This window comes from Trifolium pratense, linkage group LG5, assembly GCF_020283565.1.
Source record: "Trifolium pratense cultivar HEN17-A07 linkage group LG5, ARS_RC_1.1, whole genome shotgun sequence".
Taxonomy (NCBI): domain Eukaryota; kingdom Viridiplantae; phylum Streptophyta; class Magnoliopsida; order Fabales; family Fabaceae; genus Trifolium; species Trifolium pratense.
In genome coordinates this window covers 38,244,074-38,258,054 of record NC_060063.1, presented here as the reverse complement: position 1 = coordinate 38,258,054, position 13,981 = coordinate 38,244,074, and the positions used below count along the sequence as shown (strand labels likewise).

Below are 13,981 nucleotides of genomic sequence, written 5' to 3'. Positions count from 1 at the left end.
TTCCTGTGACTCAAAAAACTTAGTTCATATATAACCTGACTATTAAGTCTCAACTAATAATGCCGACTGTGACTAAAAAAATCAAAATTTATAGATCAAACTCTTCAACTTGAAACATAGTTCATATGCAAAACCTAACTAATTATACTTGTTTTTAATTAAGGAATTCAATTTTTCTCAATCAAGTCGTTCAATATAACCTAATTGAACTAACAAATACTTATGAATTTAAATTTCGACAATCAAACATTTCTTTATTGATATAAAAATTTCATTTACAAAAATTTTAGTATTTTTTAAAATGAGATGAATTAAATATGAATTTAATAAATAAAAAAAAAACAAGATAAAAGTAACGAATACTTAGACCTAAAAATTAAATTTTGAGCTCCTGATTTTTGGACAAACTTTTTATAATGCTCTATACATATTCTGCAAAATCATCATAAATACACATCGACTTAACAACATGATTAAAATTACATGCATACTAGGTTTGCTTTAGTATGTTAGAGGTCGTGGGATCGATCCTAAGCTCTATTGTAAATAAAAAAAAATTACATGCATAAATATTTTGTGGAGAAGATAAAAAATTAAATTCAGTAACTTTGCAGCGATAAAAAACTTATTTAACCAAATAAAATATTACGAATCACTAAAAATTAACAATTAATATTACGCAAAATTAACATAAATTATTTTTTTTGTACAAATAAATAAATGTATTTTAATATATATATATATATATATATATATATATATATATATATATATTAATTGTTAAACAGAAAATAAATATTAATCTTTATAAACTAATAATATTAAAATATTATTTTAAAAGGTAATAATATAGAAATATTAAAATCATCCACTCATAATAATAATAATTAAAAAATTTGTTAAAGTCATACGTTTCTTTCTTTAGAAAATACACAATACTAAAATCATATTATTTTATAGGATATTATAATAATTAAAAAAATTGGATTAAATATTAAAATATTTGAATCTTGTTAAAAAAAAAAAAGTGAAAATTTGGGTTGGAAGATTTGATAGGCTGAAGTTATTATACATAAGCCTGATACTTATGCACGGTGCATAAGTAAAGCACAACCACCAGATGTCATTTACACGTGTTACAATCTCAGCCTGTCAAAGGAATTGAACCTCAGCCTTCAGATTATGTGACACGTGTAATAATCACACTCTTTCACAGGAGCTAACGGATTCCGTCACCAAAATTAACGGAATTCTTCAAACGATTTTCACACGAGCTTATCAAACCTTCTCCGACGATCTCTGCCGCCGGAATCATCATCTATACACTTGTTATAATTTTGTATTAGACTTTGTTACAAAAGCATTAGACTTGTATTAATTGTACTTGGTCATTTCATGTTTTTTGTTGGTATTATAATAACCATCGTCTATATTTTAACTACACTGAAACCATTAAGTACATCAAATGGTTCCCCAATATTATACAGCGAAACCATTGTTATTGCTAAATGGTTTCAATAACCATCGACTATATTTTATTGGAAACCATACTATAAGTTTATTGCTAAGAGATATTTGATTATTATGTTACTTTTAAATTTTATTGTTCAATGACATACTGTAAGTTACATCACAGCTTCCTAATATAATGGTTATATTGCTAATAGTTGTCTGCAACCATTAAGTACATCAAATGGTTTCGTAGGCCAACTGTCTGGAACCATTCATTGGGCAGAATGGTTTCGTAGGCCAAAGAAGATTAAATAAATTAAGGCAGAAGACACGCCCAAGGAGGAAGAATACAGTCTGATACACTAGTACATATATAATCGAGCTAACTCGTGAATCAAACGAATTGAACTATATATAATTTAAGTTTAGCTCAAATTTGACTTATTTGATTCATAAATCAAATTCAATGAATCAATGAGTCTATTCAACACACTTGTTTAAACTAATCTTAAAAAAACTTGACGTTCCACTATTTAACTTTTACCCATTAATCTTAGCTTGTTTCATATTGCTCAATGACATACTCTAAGTTACATCACAGCTTCCAAATAATTGTCTGCAACCATTAAGTACATCAAATGGTTTTGTAGGATAACTGTATGGAACCATTCATTGGGCAGAATGGTTTACAAACTACACTGTCATTTGTGTATATTATATGGTACGAATAACGCAGAGATTGATTAATTGCATATTTATTAACTTATGTTCTTATTATTTGATTAAGTAGTTATGTAATTAACTTAATATTTGCTGCCATCTTGCTATCCATTTGAAAATTCCTAAACTACAAAATACAAAGATAATGGATTTATTCTTGATTTCAGGTGTTTGCACATGTGATTAGTTAAAGGTAAAATAGAGTTGAATGCTGGAATCATTACGTTTTAAATAAGAAGTGTATCTACTTCGTCGACAACGCTCCGGATACCATAAAGTTTAAATAAGAAGTTAATCATAGCATCAACATAAACAACTAAATTTTACCATACAAAGTAAAATTCATTAAAACTAAAATGTTATGTAAACAAATATTAAAATGTTTAAAACATCCTAAACCCTGTTGCCAAATGGTTTCTTTGTACAACAGCTTGAAACCATTTAATACCACTAATGGTTTCTAACCATTTTACAGAGAAGCATCAAACCATTTTACAAATTGTAGTGCTTAACCATCAAGTTGCTTCTTTGTCAAAAAAAAAACCATCAAGTTGCATCCTTCAGCACTTGTTCTTTTCTGGAATTGCTAGAGTTGGTTAATATAGCTGAACATAGATCAATGCGGAGATCCATAATTTTTGCAATCTTTCCATTGTCCCCATGTTTCCTAAGTTTGGACCAACCTTTGAAAGATTGCATTTCACCACCCCATTCATCAAGAAACTTCATGCAAAACACTCCACAATTGTCTGAATCAACTTGAGTAGGCACCTTTGGTGTATCCCAATTGAATGTGGTGAATTGGAAAGGCATTTTGATTTTCCATAACTTATATAATTCTGTCACAAATGCTTCCACCTCATTCAGCCAAACATCAAACATCTGTTTGTATAAGCTAGGTTCACCATTTGGTAACTGCAATTTCTCTCCTCCCCCCGTCAAGCTGTTTAGGAATTCAAATTTGTGGCTTTTAAAATTGACGACAAAGCAGACATAATGGCTTCCTGGATTGCCAGCTATTGCTGGTGTCATGATCTGTTCCATCATGTCAAACATATTATTAAAATTAAAATAAAACGATGTCTAAAATCATATTACTAAACTAAATTTATCATACTTAAATCATCATATCAAACATATTACAAATTAATGAAACCATTTTACAAGAGTAATGGTTTCAGTGTACAAATCCAGAAACAATGATAGATTATGTAGATTACTGATTTTCAACAATGTGAAAGTCAGATTCTTTCTTCATACACCAACTCACATGTTAGAGACTCAACAATGAAAACATAAAAAAGTCAAATTGTTATTAGCCTATGATGGATTTTTACACTGAAACCATTATTCTTGATAAATGGTTTCATTAATTTGCACACTGAAACCATTACTCTTGATAAATGGTTTCAGTTATATATATACACTTGTATTGAAATAGCATTAGTTGAAACCTACTAAAGGATGGTCTCCCAACATGCAGATTATTGATTATGCATTTATACTTAATGTATTAACAAATTAATCAAACAGTACAAAATTGATTTACTTACGTATTCTAGCTTTGTAGGGTCAATGGCCTTCCAATCCATGTACTTAAAATTTTTCAGTCTGTCAACGAATCTCCAGTGCGCAATTGATTTAGTTACAGGAGGCATTCTTTCCATGTCAAACTGGTTATATAAAATGAGTAAAATCAATAAGATTATGTAAAAGTATTGAAATTGTTAATATTAAAGGGATATAATACATACATAATTAACCAATGGTGTCACTAGTCTTGTCATGTTGTCCTGCTGATTCCAATTTAAACAATTAACCCAACTGTTTATGACAAAGCATGATACTCATTCATCTTTTTGAAGTGTCCAGAAGTCAGCCCTTTGTAGAGAATACAAATGAGCCTTGTTGTCTGAGCAGTACATAATGTGATCCCTATACAATAATTAAGTATAAGTATTTAGGATAAGCAAACAAACTACTAGAACAATCTTAAGCAAAGATCTTGAAACCATTTACCAATTACCAATGGTTTCAGTGTATAACATCTTGAAACCATTTAATATTAGTAATGGTTTCACCCATTTAAGAATACTAATAATTGAGAAATATCATGTTCAACTTTTTACTACTGTAGGGAAACTTCTTGGAAACCATTCATTGCGAAAAATGGTTTTGAATTCACAAACAGCCAAGATAATAATTTTGTTCAAAACAACAGCTTAAAAACCAAATAAAACAACCATTTTCACTTACTTATCAAGCTCCGGGTTCCAAGCATATGTTGATAATTTTTTCTGCAACTCCGTTGCAGCAGACTTGTGGACAGCGTCATCATATGGGCTTGCAAGGTATTTCGATTTCTTCACCGCCCGTCGACGCTCAGGATATGTATTATCAGAATAAAGCATATTATGCTTTTTTCTTTTCTTTGGAGTGACATTGTCCAAGTCAATTATTTCATCTGGCTTTATTGACTTTAATGGAGTTGCACTGTGAAATAATATTACATAATAGTGTTAATTTTTGCAAAATTCAAATAATATTACAATTATCACACTGTTTGATTCTTACTTTATGACTACATTCGAGTCAGATTTTGTAGGGTTCTCCTGATGCATCGCATCTGGTACCAACACTAGCTCAGAATCTGTTTCCTGTGGCACTGAATCTTTTTTCACTAAATCATCGTTATTCAACCTGAAACCATTAAAAATGATTTTAGTTTTCAAACATCGCATATCAAAACCATTGATAAACGCTTTTAAAGTTATGGTTTAAGATGTTAGATTAATATCTTTCCTTTAAATATCTTCAAAGTTATTATAGTTTTAAGAATCACAAATAAAAACCATTAAAAGACATCATATATATTCATTTTTACTCTGCATATGAAGCTTCAGCCCCATCAAAAAATTCTGGAAACTTGGAGATAGTTTCCTGTGTAACTGAATCTGTTCCTTGTGACACTGAATGATTTTTATCGAACCTGAAACCCTTAAACATCATTTTGTTTGTCAGAAATCACATATCAAAACTATTGGCAAACACTTTTAAAGTTATTGTTTAAGATGTTAAACTAATATGTTTCCTTTAAATAGAGACATCATACATATTCATTGCTTACCCTGCGTTTGAAGCTTCAGCCCCATCAAAAAACTCCGGAAACTTCATGATAGTTTCCTGTGTTAATGTGAGTCCAACATTGTTTGTTTCCGGTGTCATTGTCAGCTTCACTGAATCATCAATGATTTTGGTTGCTGCCTTAACTGAATCATCAATCATCTTGGTAATGATCTCATCTTCTTCATCATTGTCATCCTCATCAATTATTACGGCATTGATCTCATCCTTTTCATCATTGTCATCTTCATCAATGCTTTTGGCATTGATCTCATCTTCTGCATCATTGTCATTATTCAACCTGAAACCATTGATGTGATTTGTTTTAGTGTAACGACCCAATTTTCGTATTATTATTTTTATGTGTTAAAATATTTTATTTAACGTGGCATTTTAATTAAGTTAATAACTAGAGTTATTTATCGAGTACTTTAGTTATTAAGCGAGTAGAGTAAGTTAACGTGTTATTGGGCCAAGCCAATTGGGCTTGAGGCCCAATGGGCCTTGAGTGTGTGTGAGGGGGCGCCCATATGGCCATGAAGGGAAGAGAGAATTCATTTCTCATGTTTCTTTTGTGTTCTTGAGAGGAGAAGAGAGAGCTTGAGGAGCTAGGGCAAGAGGAGAGCTAGGGATTCGAGATCTTCGTCGTGTTTTCTTCAAATACAGGTAAGAGAGTAGATTTCATATTCGTGGGTGACTCGAGGAAGGGGAGAATGTCGATTTCTCCTCACCCGAACTTCCTCCACCCCATTTTCGTTTTAGTTGTGAATGGATTTTCTTGATGGAAATCGTCCCTAAGGTTCTTAACATGCTTAACTTGCTTTTAACATGATGAATGAACGAATTTAATGGTTAAAAACGAAGTTTATAGATGATTAAACTCAAGAACTTTGTGTTCTTGAGAGTTTTGAGTAAAAGTGTTAAATCTCTACTTTTTCGTAGTAAAAATGGTAGATCGGTGAAATGAACCGTCCTTTTGTGTTTAGATATGTTTGTTGCACTTGAATACAAACTCTTTTGGGATTTATAACATGAAAAATGGGATTTTTGGGCGTTTTTGTGTAGAAAACGCATGTTTTTCCGCCTCAGGCACAATAATTTCCGCCTGAAACGGAAGAGCAGTGAGCAGCCAACCTTTCAGATGTTTCTGCGCCTCAAACGTAAACTTTTGCGCCTCAGGCGAAAACTTCCGCCTCAAACATAAATATTTCCGCCCCAGGCGGAAATGCTGCAGATTTCACCAATTTTTCATCTGCTATCTTCCTTTGCATGTATTTTCAATCAGTGTCTTATTCTTACATGATTGTTGATGCTTGTTGATGCTTGTTGGTGCTTATAACGATTGTTAATCATGTATGAAGTATAAATGAAGTATATTAAGGTGTTAATCAACTTAATAAAGAAGGATATTAGAATTATGTTATTCTAATAAAGACGGATATTAAGGTATTGATTATCTTAATAAAGACGGACGTTGGATAGTGTTCCACGTTATTGTTGACGGGCTATATGCCAAAATTGTTGATGAATATATTCATGAGTTTTGAGTGCATGCATCATGAATATTTAGGGATATTGGCTTGTGCAATAAAGAAGGATATCGAACTATATTTGTTTGATAAAGACGGATATCGGAGGTGAAATACTCTGATAAAGACGATGGTACCACATGCATTAGAGGTGTCTAGAGGACATAACATGAATGTGAAGCATTAGATTGCATTAGGGATTATGTGTGCATTTTATAATAAATGATGTTTGACACATACTTGGTAAATGTTGATTGTTAATCCGTATGTGAGGAGCAGAGTCCGTCATGACTATAAAATGAACAACGCAGGGTCCGTCATGACCATAATCTGAACAATGTATTTGTTGATGTTTTGGTATTGTCCGAGACGACGTGAAACTATATGTTTGGTGTATTTTGAGGATGTTTGATTAGGTGATAAATGAAGTATATGCATGATATATGAATATGCATGAATGATGGTGATGTATATGTATAATGTATGATTATGCATGTTTTTATGAAGAAGTGTTTAAGTACCATTTACTTACACTTGTATATTTTGAGTATGTTATCTAACTCTCTTTTATGTGTTATGTGCTGGACCGTTGGGGGTCCAGATTTACAGGTTTTGTGGTATTCGATGTCGAGTCGTCGGTGAAGCTCTGCTCTGATTGTGACACGGGAAAAGGGGTTTTATATGTATATAGAGTCTCCTTATCTAGGTTGTTTTGTATAATCAATAAATACATTATTTGATTCAAAGAATTGTATAAACACTGTTTTTACTAATTAATTACATTAGTATTATTTTGATAGAGGAGTGTAATACTCGAACCGATATTCAATAAATTAAATGTGATTTTCCGTTGCGTATTTTGAAAAAGATTTTACTAAAGGTAGAAATATATAAATAATGGGTTTGGGTGTTACAATTGGTATCAGAGCCCCGTTGTCTTCGGACTGTGTGGGTTATGTGTCGATCAGAGCAGGTCTGTGCAGTCAGACCAAGTGAGTGTTGTGTGTCAGTCGTGTTTGTCTAACAATATTGTTGTGTTTGTTTTGTGAAATCATTCATGTTGTTTATTTAGGAACTATGAGTGATGTGAATTGGATTAATTATTCGTTCTTTTTGTGAGTAATGGTGTGAGTGCTATACTCCTATGTTTATAATAGTTGTATATGCGTAGAGTTTAACCTTTTTGTAGTTTAAACTTGATGGATTGATGCTTATTTGCTAATTGTTGATGATCCGGCATGATGTAAAACTGCATGTGACGATCCGGCATGATATAAAACTGCATGTGGTAATGATTTGAAATAATTTTAAAAACTAATATTATTTCTTGAAGATTTTGATGAAAATATAGAGTTATTTTCTTTTGGGTGAGTGAAAATTAATTTTCAAAATGGTGAGAAGAGTAGGATATTAATGTGTCCTGGTATGTGTTTGTTATATGTTTGTTTATAACATGTGCTAGATGATTACTAGGCATTTGAATTGCTATGCGTTTTATGAATAAAAACATGAAGCTCTCATAATCCTATGTTGTAATTGTGATGCATGATTCTAATTTGTACTTTCAAGTTTATAATGATGTTATATGCTTGATGTTTTGGATTTTGTGGATTAGTGAGTCGAGAAAACGAGAGTTTAGTGAGCGTAAGTTCAAAACCGTAGCAGAGCACCCAGATTTTTGGATGTGCTCGCTAGGCGAAGAATGAACCTCGCTGAGTCTCGCTAAGTCTTGCTAAGCCCTGTGAATGTTTTTGACTTGTCTCGCCGGGAGCTCGCTAGCTTTTGCTAAGCGAGGGAGCCAGACAATAAATTTATTTTGTTGACGTCTTGTTCTGAGTTGATTGAATGTGAGTATGAATTATTGCTATGCAATGTTCATTTTTCTTATGTTGTTTTGATTTGCTAACTTTGAGAAGTGAGGGAAGTATAGGTTACTTGGATGCTTGCATGATTTTGTGTAAGTGTTTAGGTATCGTGGGTTAGGTTTTGTCCCTTGTATGCGACATGCGTGTAAACAATGTCGATACTAGTTTCTTCTTAGGAAGAATATGTTTAGAGACGATAGAACCGTTAGGTGTGAGCACCGGAAGTTCTAGTGGAAGAGTACGAGTGAGTTTGAGATAAGTGGGGGAGAAGGTTATATCCCTCCGAGATGTTTCGATCGTGAGAAGATGAGTAGAGATGTTCTTGAAGCGGAATGTTCAGGAATTGGCGACGTTGTTCGAAGTGGAATGAATGGGCGCAACAAGTTGTGAGAAACTATTAGAAGAGGAGTTGTCGGACCAAGTGTTTCGCCGTGAGGCGTTAGTGAGATTGGTTAAGTGAGATGAAGAGTATTCAGAACGGTTGGAGATCGTGTGTTGCACTAAATGTATGGAGGCGTGTTTTGTGGACCAAAGTTGAAGTACATGTTTGATCGAAAGGAGTCGAATATGAGGAAGAGGGAGTGATTAGGATTCTTGAGAGGTGATGATTTTGAAGTAAGTTGTCATCCAAGGGGATCGGATGTTGTACCGGATGTTGGAGTAAGAAGTTTTACGTGAGTCGTGCATATGGTAGTATGTTGAATTGGTTGAACAAGTCGGAGTTCTAAGTCTAGTGTGCGAGGTGATTTCTAGAAGAGGTTTGAGAAACTTAGAGAAAGAGATGTGAAGATTAGTGAACTGTTGGTGTTAATTAATTGATGAAGGGAAGTAGGTTTTAAAGTAGATGAGAATGGAATTGAGAAATATCATAATAGGATTGGTATGTTTGTTGAATCGTTGGAAGTGAGGATTGTATGAGTAGTCGAGTTTACTCGAAGATGGAAGTAGGATAACAATTCGAAAGATTTTGTGAGAGGCTTGTCGAAGAAAGGGTAATTGGATTTGGATAATGACAGGGCAATTTGTGTCGAAGTTGAATGAGATCCTAGAAGTGGAGATGAAGCTAAAAGAGAGGTATCATTTTTGAATGATGAAGAATAAGAAAGTTAGCCGTTGGAGAACGTATTAAGAGTGAGTAAGTATTTACCAGAAAGTTTGAATTCATGGAATGAAAGAGTCGGTAGAGACTAGTTTTGTTAGATGCATCGTGGATGTTGATGTAGTATGGTCTCATCGTGGACGACGGAATGATAGTGATTCGAGGAATAAACTTAAGATGTATTTTGGACGAGAATTTTGGAAATTTTCTAGATGTCATATTGAGAGTAGACAAGGAGTCATTAGTAAGAATACTAAGACAAAGGTTGATTAGAATTTAATGGATAGAATTAGGTCGTATGGCGAATATTTGGAGCTTTGTAGATTTAATTCAAGAGTTTGATTTTGGTATCGGATGTACTAAGGAGGAGTTTAAAGATAGCTATCCAAAGAGAGATGATGATTGGTAGAGGTCGTAAGTGAATAAGAATTCGATGAGTGAATAAACGGAGAAGAGTATGCTTGTTGCAATGCAAGATGATGAGGAACATCGATAGATGGATTATGGGCAAATTGAAGATGTCGTTTGGAATCAACGAGATAGAGGTTATGATTGTTCGGAGAACCAATTTTAGGCGGTAGCCTAATTTTGAAGTGGCGAATTGCTAAGGGATTAAGGAGAAGTGGTATTGGAAAATGTTTGCGTTAAGGAATGCAAATATTGGTTGAGAGATTACTTGGGAACAGAGTAGTCGTATTGGATTCGACTCAATGTGAGAAAAGAATTTGACGGTTAGAGACGGTAGTTTTTAGCATGTGTCAATGAAGTTTGAGAATGTTGGTCATCGAGTGATAAGTTGGAATAAGATTCGAATATGAATAAGTGATGTAACACGGTTAAGTGATTCATGAGGAAATCAGAGACTTATAGGATTTGTGGAGTTATGGAGTATTCCACGGGAGTATCTTTTCGGAGTGTGTTCGATTAGTTGTACTTGTTGTGGGTAGCATTATGTGTACCGTAGAATGTGAATCTATGGATGTTTCGTGCGGAGTGGACGTTTTAGCGGTTTGATAAGAATGGTTTATGCCGATATCATGATTGTTGACTATCTATCGACAAATTGAGGAACTGGCCGTCCTTGATCTCTTGTTGATAAATGGACAAAAATTGTGTTGGATGGGATAAACTAATTTTGTCATACTTGGTAATGTGTAGCGTTTTGAGCGTTTCGTTGGAGGGTCAGATACAGGAGTTATCCGGAGTTGTTTTAGTAGCGTAATTTTCGAGGGCGAAAACCTTTTAAGTGGGGGAGAGTTGTAACGACCCAATTTTCGTATTATTATTTTTATGTGTTAAAATATTTTATTTAACGTGGCATTTTAATTAAGTTAATAACTAGAGTTATTTATCGAGTACTTTAGTTATTAAGCGAGTAGAGTAAGTTAACGTGTTATTGGGCCAAGCCAATTGGGCTTGAGGCCCAATGGGCCTTGAGTGTGTGTGAGGGGGCGCCCATATGGCCATGAAGGGAAGAGAGAATTCATTTCTCATGTTTCTTTTGTGTTCTTGAGAGGAGAAGAGAGAGCTTGAGGAGCTAGGGCAAGAGGAGAGCTAGGGATTCGAGATCTTCGTCGTGTTTTCTTCGAATCCAGGTAAGAGAGTAGATTTCATATTCGTGGGTGACTCGAGGAAGGGGAGAATGTCGATTTCTCCTCACCCGAACTTCCTCCACCCCATTTTCGTTTTAGTTGTGAATGGATTTTCTTGATGGAAATCGTCCCTAAGGTTCTTAACATGCTTAACTTGCTTTTAACATGATGAATGAACGAATTTAATGGTTAAAAATGAAGTTTATAGATGATTAAACTCAAGAACTTTGTGTTCTTGAGAGTTTTGAGTAAAAGTGTTAAATCTCTACTTTTTCGTAGTAAAAATGGTAGATCGGTGAAATGAACCGTCCTTTTGTGTTTAGATATGTTTGTTGCACTTGAATACAAACTCTTTTGGGATTTATAACATGAAAAATGGGATTTTTGGGCGTTTTTGTGTAGAAAACGCATGTTTTTCCGCCTCAGGCACAATAATTTCCGCCTGAAACGGAAGAGCAGTGAGCAGCCAACCTTTCAGATGTTTCTGCGCCTCAAACGTAAACTTTTGCTCCTCAGGCGAAAACTTCCGCCTCAAACGTAAATATTTCCGCCCCAGGCGGAAATGCTGCAGATTTCACCAATTTTTCATCTGCTATCTTCCTTTGCATGTATTTTCAATCAGTGTCTTATTCTTACATGATTGTTGATGCTTGTTGATGCTTGTTGATGCTTATAACGATTGTTAATCATGTATGAAGTATAAATGAAGTATATTAAGGTGTTAATCAACTTAATAAAGAAGGATATTAGAATTATGTTATTCTAATAAAGACGGATATTAAGGTATTGATTATCTTAATAAAGACGGACGTTGGATAGTGTTCCACGTTATTGTTGACGGGCTATATGCCAAAATTGTTGATGAATATATTCATGAGTTTTGAGTGCATGCATCATGAATATTTAGGGATATTGGCTTGTCCAATAAAGAAGGATATCGAACTATATTTGTTTGATAAAGACGGATATCGGAGGTGAAATACTCTGATAAAGACGATGGTACCACATGCATTAGAGGTGTCTAGAGGACATAACATGAATGTGAAGCATTAGATTGCATTAGGGATTATGTGTGCATTTTATAATAAATGATGTTTGACACATACTTGGTAAATGTTGATTGTTAATCCGTATGTGAGGAGCAGAGTCCGTCATGACTATAAAATGAACAACGCAGGGTCCGTCATGACCATAATCTGAACAATGTATTTGTTGATGTTTTGGTATTGTCCGAGACGACGTGAAACTATATGTTTGGTGTATTTTGAGGATGTTTGATTAGGTGATAAATGAAGTATATGCATGATATATGAATATGCATGAATGATGGTGATGTATATGTATAATGTATGATTATGCATGTTTTTATGAAGAAGTGTTTAAGTACCATTTACTTACACTTGTATATTTTGAGTATGTTATCTAACTCTCTTTTATGTGTTATGTGCTGGACCGTTGGGGGTCCAGATTTACAGGTTTTGTGGTATTCGATGTCGAGTCGTCGGTGAAGCTCTGCTCTGATTGTGACACGGGAAAAGGGGTTTTATATGTATATAGAGTCTCCTTATCTAGGTTGTTTTGTATAATCAATAAATACATTATTTGATTCAAAGAATTGTATAAACACTGTTTTTACTAATTAATTACATTAGTATTATTTTGATAGAGGAGTGTAATACTCGAACCGATATTCAATAAATTAAATGTGATTTTCCGTTGCGTATTTTGAAAAAGATTTGACTAAAGGTAGAAATATATAAATAATGGGTTTGGGTGTTACATTTAGCACTTGACATAAAAAGTTAAACTAATGCTTCAACATTGATTTTTGACAAAGCGATATTGACTAAATGCAGTACCCTTCATCATTGTGCTTGTCTGCATCATTGTCTTTATTGGAACTGTTATTCTTTTCAGTTTCAGCCTGGGCTTCCATTGAATTGTCCTTGTCAGTTTTTGTTTCTTCTGGGACTGCATCTTTTTTCCCAGAAGTTCCGACAGTTGCCTCAGCTATTCGTCGTTCCAATGTTGCTGCGGATCTAGTATAGATATTTATACAAGACCTACAGTGATTAAGATACATTTCTGCCTGCAAGGACAATCACTTATGGTTTCAGTTATAATATTTATGTTAAATTTAATATGAATATTTTGTTGGAAACCATAAGAGGGCTATTTTGGTTTCAGACACAACACAAGTGAAACCATTAAGACACACTTTATGTTGCAGTTATAATATTTTATGTTAAATTTAATATGAATATTTTGTTGGAAACCATAAGAGGGCTATTGTGGTTTCAGACACAACACAAGTGAAACCATTAAGACACACTTCTGGTCTCAGTTATAATAAGTTTATGTTAAATTAGGATTCGAAAAGAAAAGACGGTACATGAGTATCGATAATTCACGATTTTCACCATTAAATAGGATTTGGTATACAAATATCGATAAAAACTTAAACTAAATAATCCAAACATAAGAGCAATAACAATTACCTTAGACAGTGGGCATGTGTCTGCATCAAAACACAGTACAAGCGGACCTTCTGCGGGTCTGTACAGACTTGTTACCCCGGCTGTTGATACGCCTAAAAATATG

General features: G+C 33.7%; 1 protein-coding gene across 1 annotated transcript; it reads right to left on the bottom strand.

The window, feature by feature from the left end:
- Positions 1-2,493: 2,493 nt before the first annotated feature.
- Positions 2,494-13,956, bottom strand: LOC123883742 (kinesin-related protein 4-like). The gene is made up of 9 exons (XM_045932637.1): positions 13,879-13,956; positions 13,240-13,469; positions 5,300-5,596; positions 5,057-5,161; positions 4,747-4,872; positions 4,429-4,665; positions 3,927-4,107; positions 3,726-3,845; positions 2,494-3,207 (listed from the first exon to the last, which is right to left on the bottom strand). The coding sequence occupies exons 2-7, from the start codon at positions 13,461-13,463 to the stop codon at positions 4,020-4,022; spliced, it is 1,077 nt and encodes a 358-aa protein (XP_045788593.1). The 5' UTR covers positions 13,464-13,469; positions 13,879-13,956; the 3' UTR covers positions 2,494-3,207; positions 3,726-3,845; positions 3,927-4,019.
- Positions 13,957-13,981: the final 25 nt, after the last annotated feature.

Bases quoted from the DNA above. Each gene is read 5' to 3' on its own strand.
- LOC123883742 (XM_045932637.1), bottom strand. From the start codon at position 13,463: ATGTATCTTAATCACTGTAGGTCTTGTATAAATATCTATACTAGATCC. The intron at 4,873-5,056 runs GTAAAAATGAAT...TAATGGTTTCAG, and splicing joins GCTGAAGCTTCATATGCAGA to GTTGAATAACGATGATTTAG. The intron at 4,666-4,746 runs GTAAGAATCAAA...ATTATTTCACAG, and splicing joins GACTCGAATGTAGTCATAAA to TGCAACTCCATTAAAGTCAA.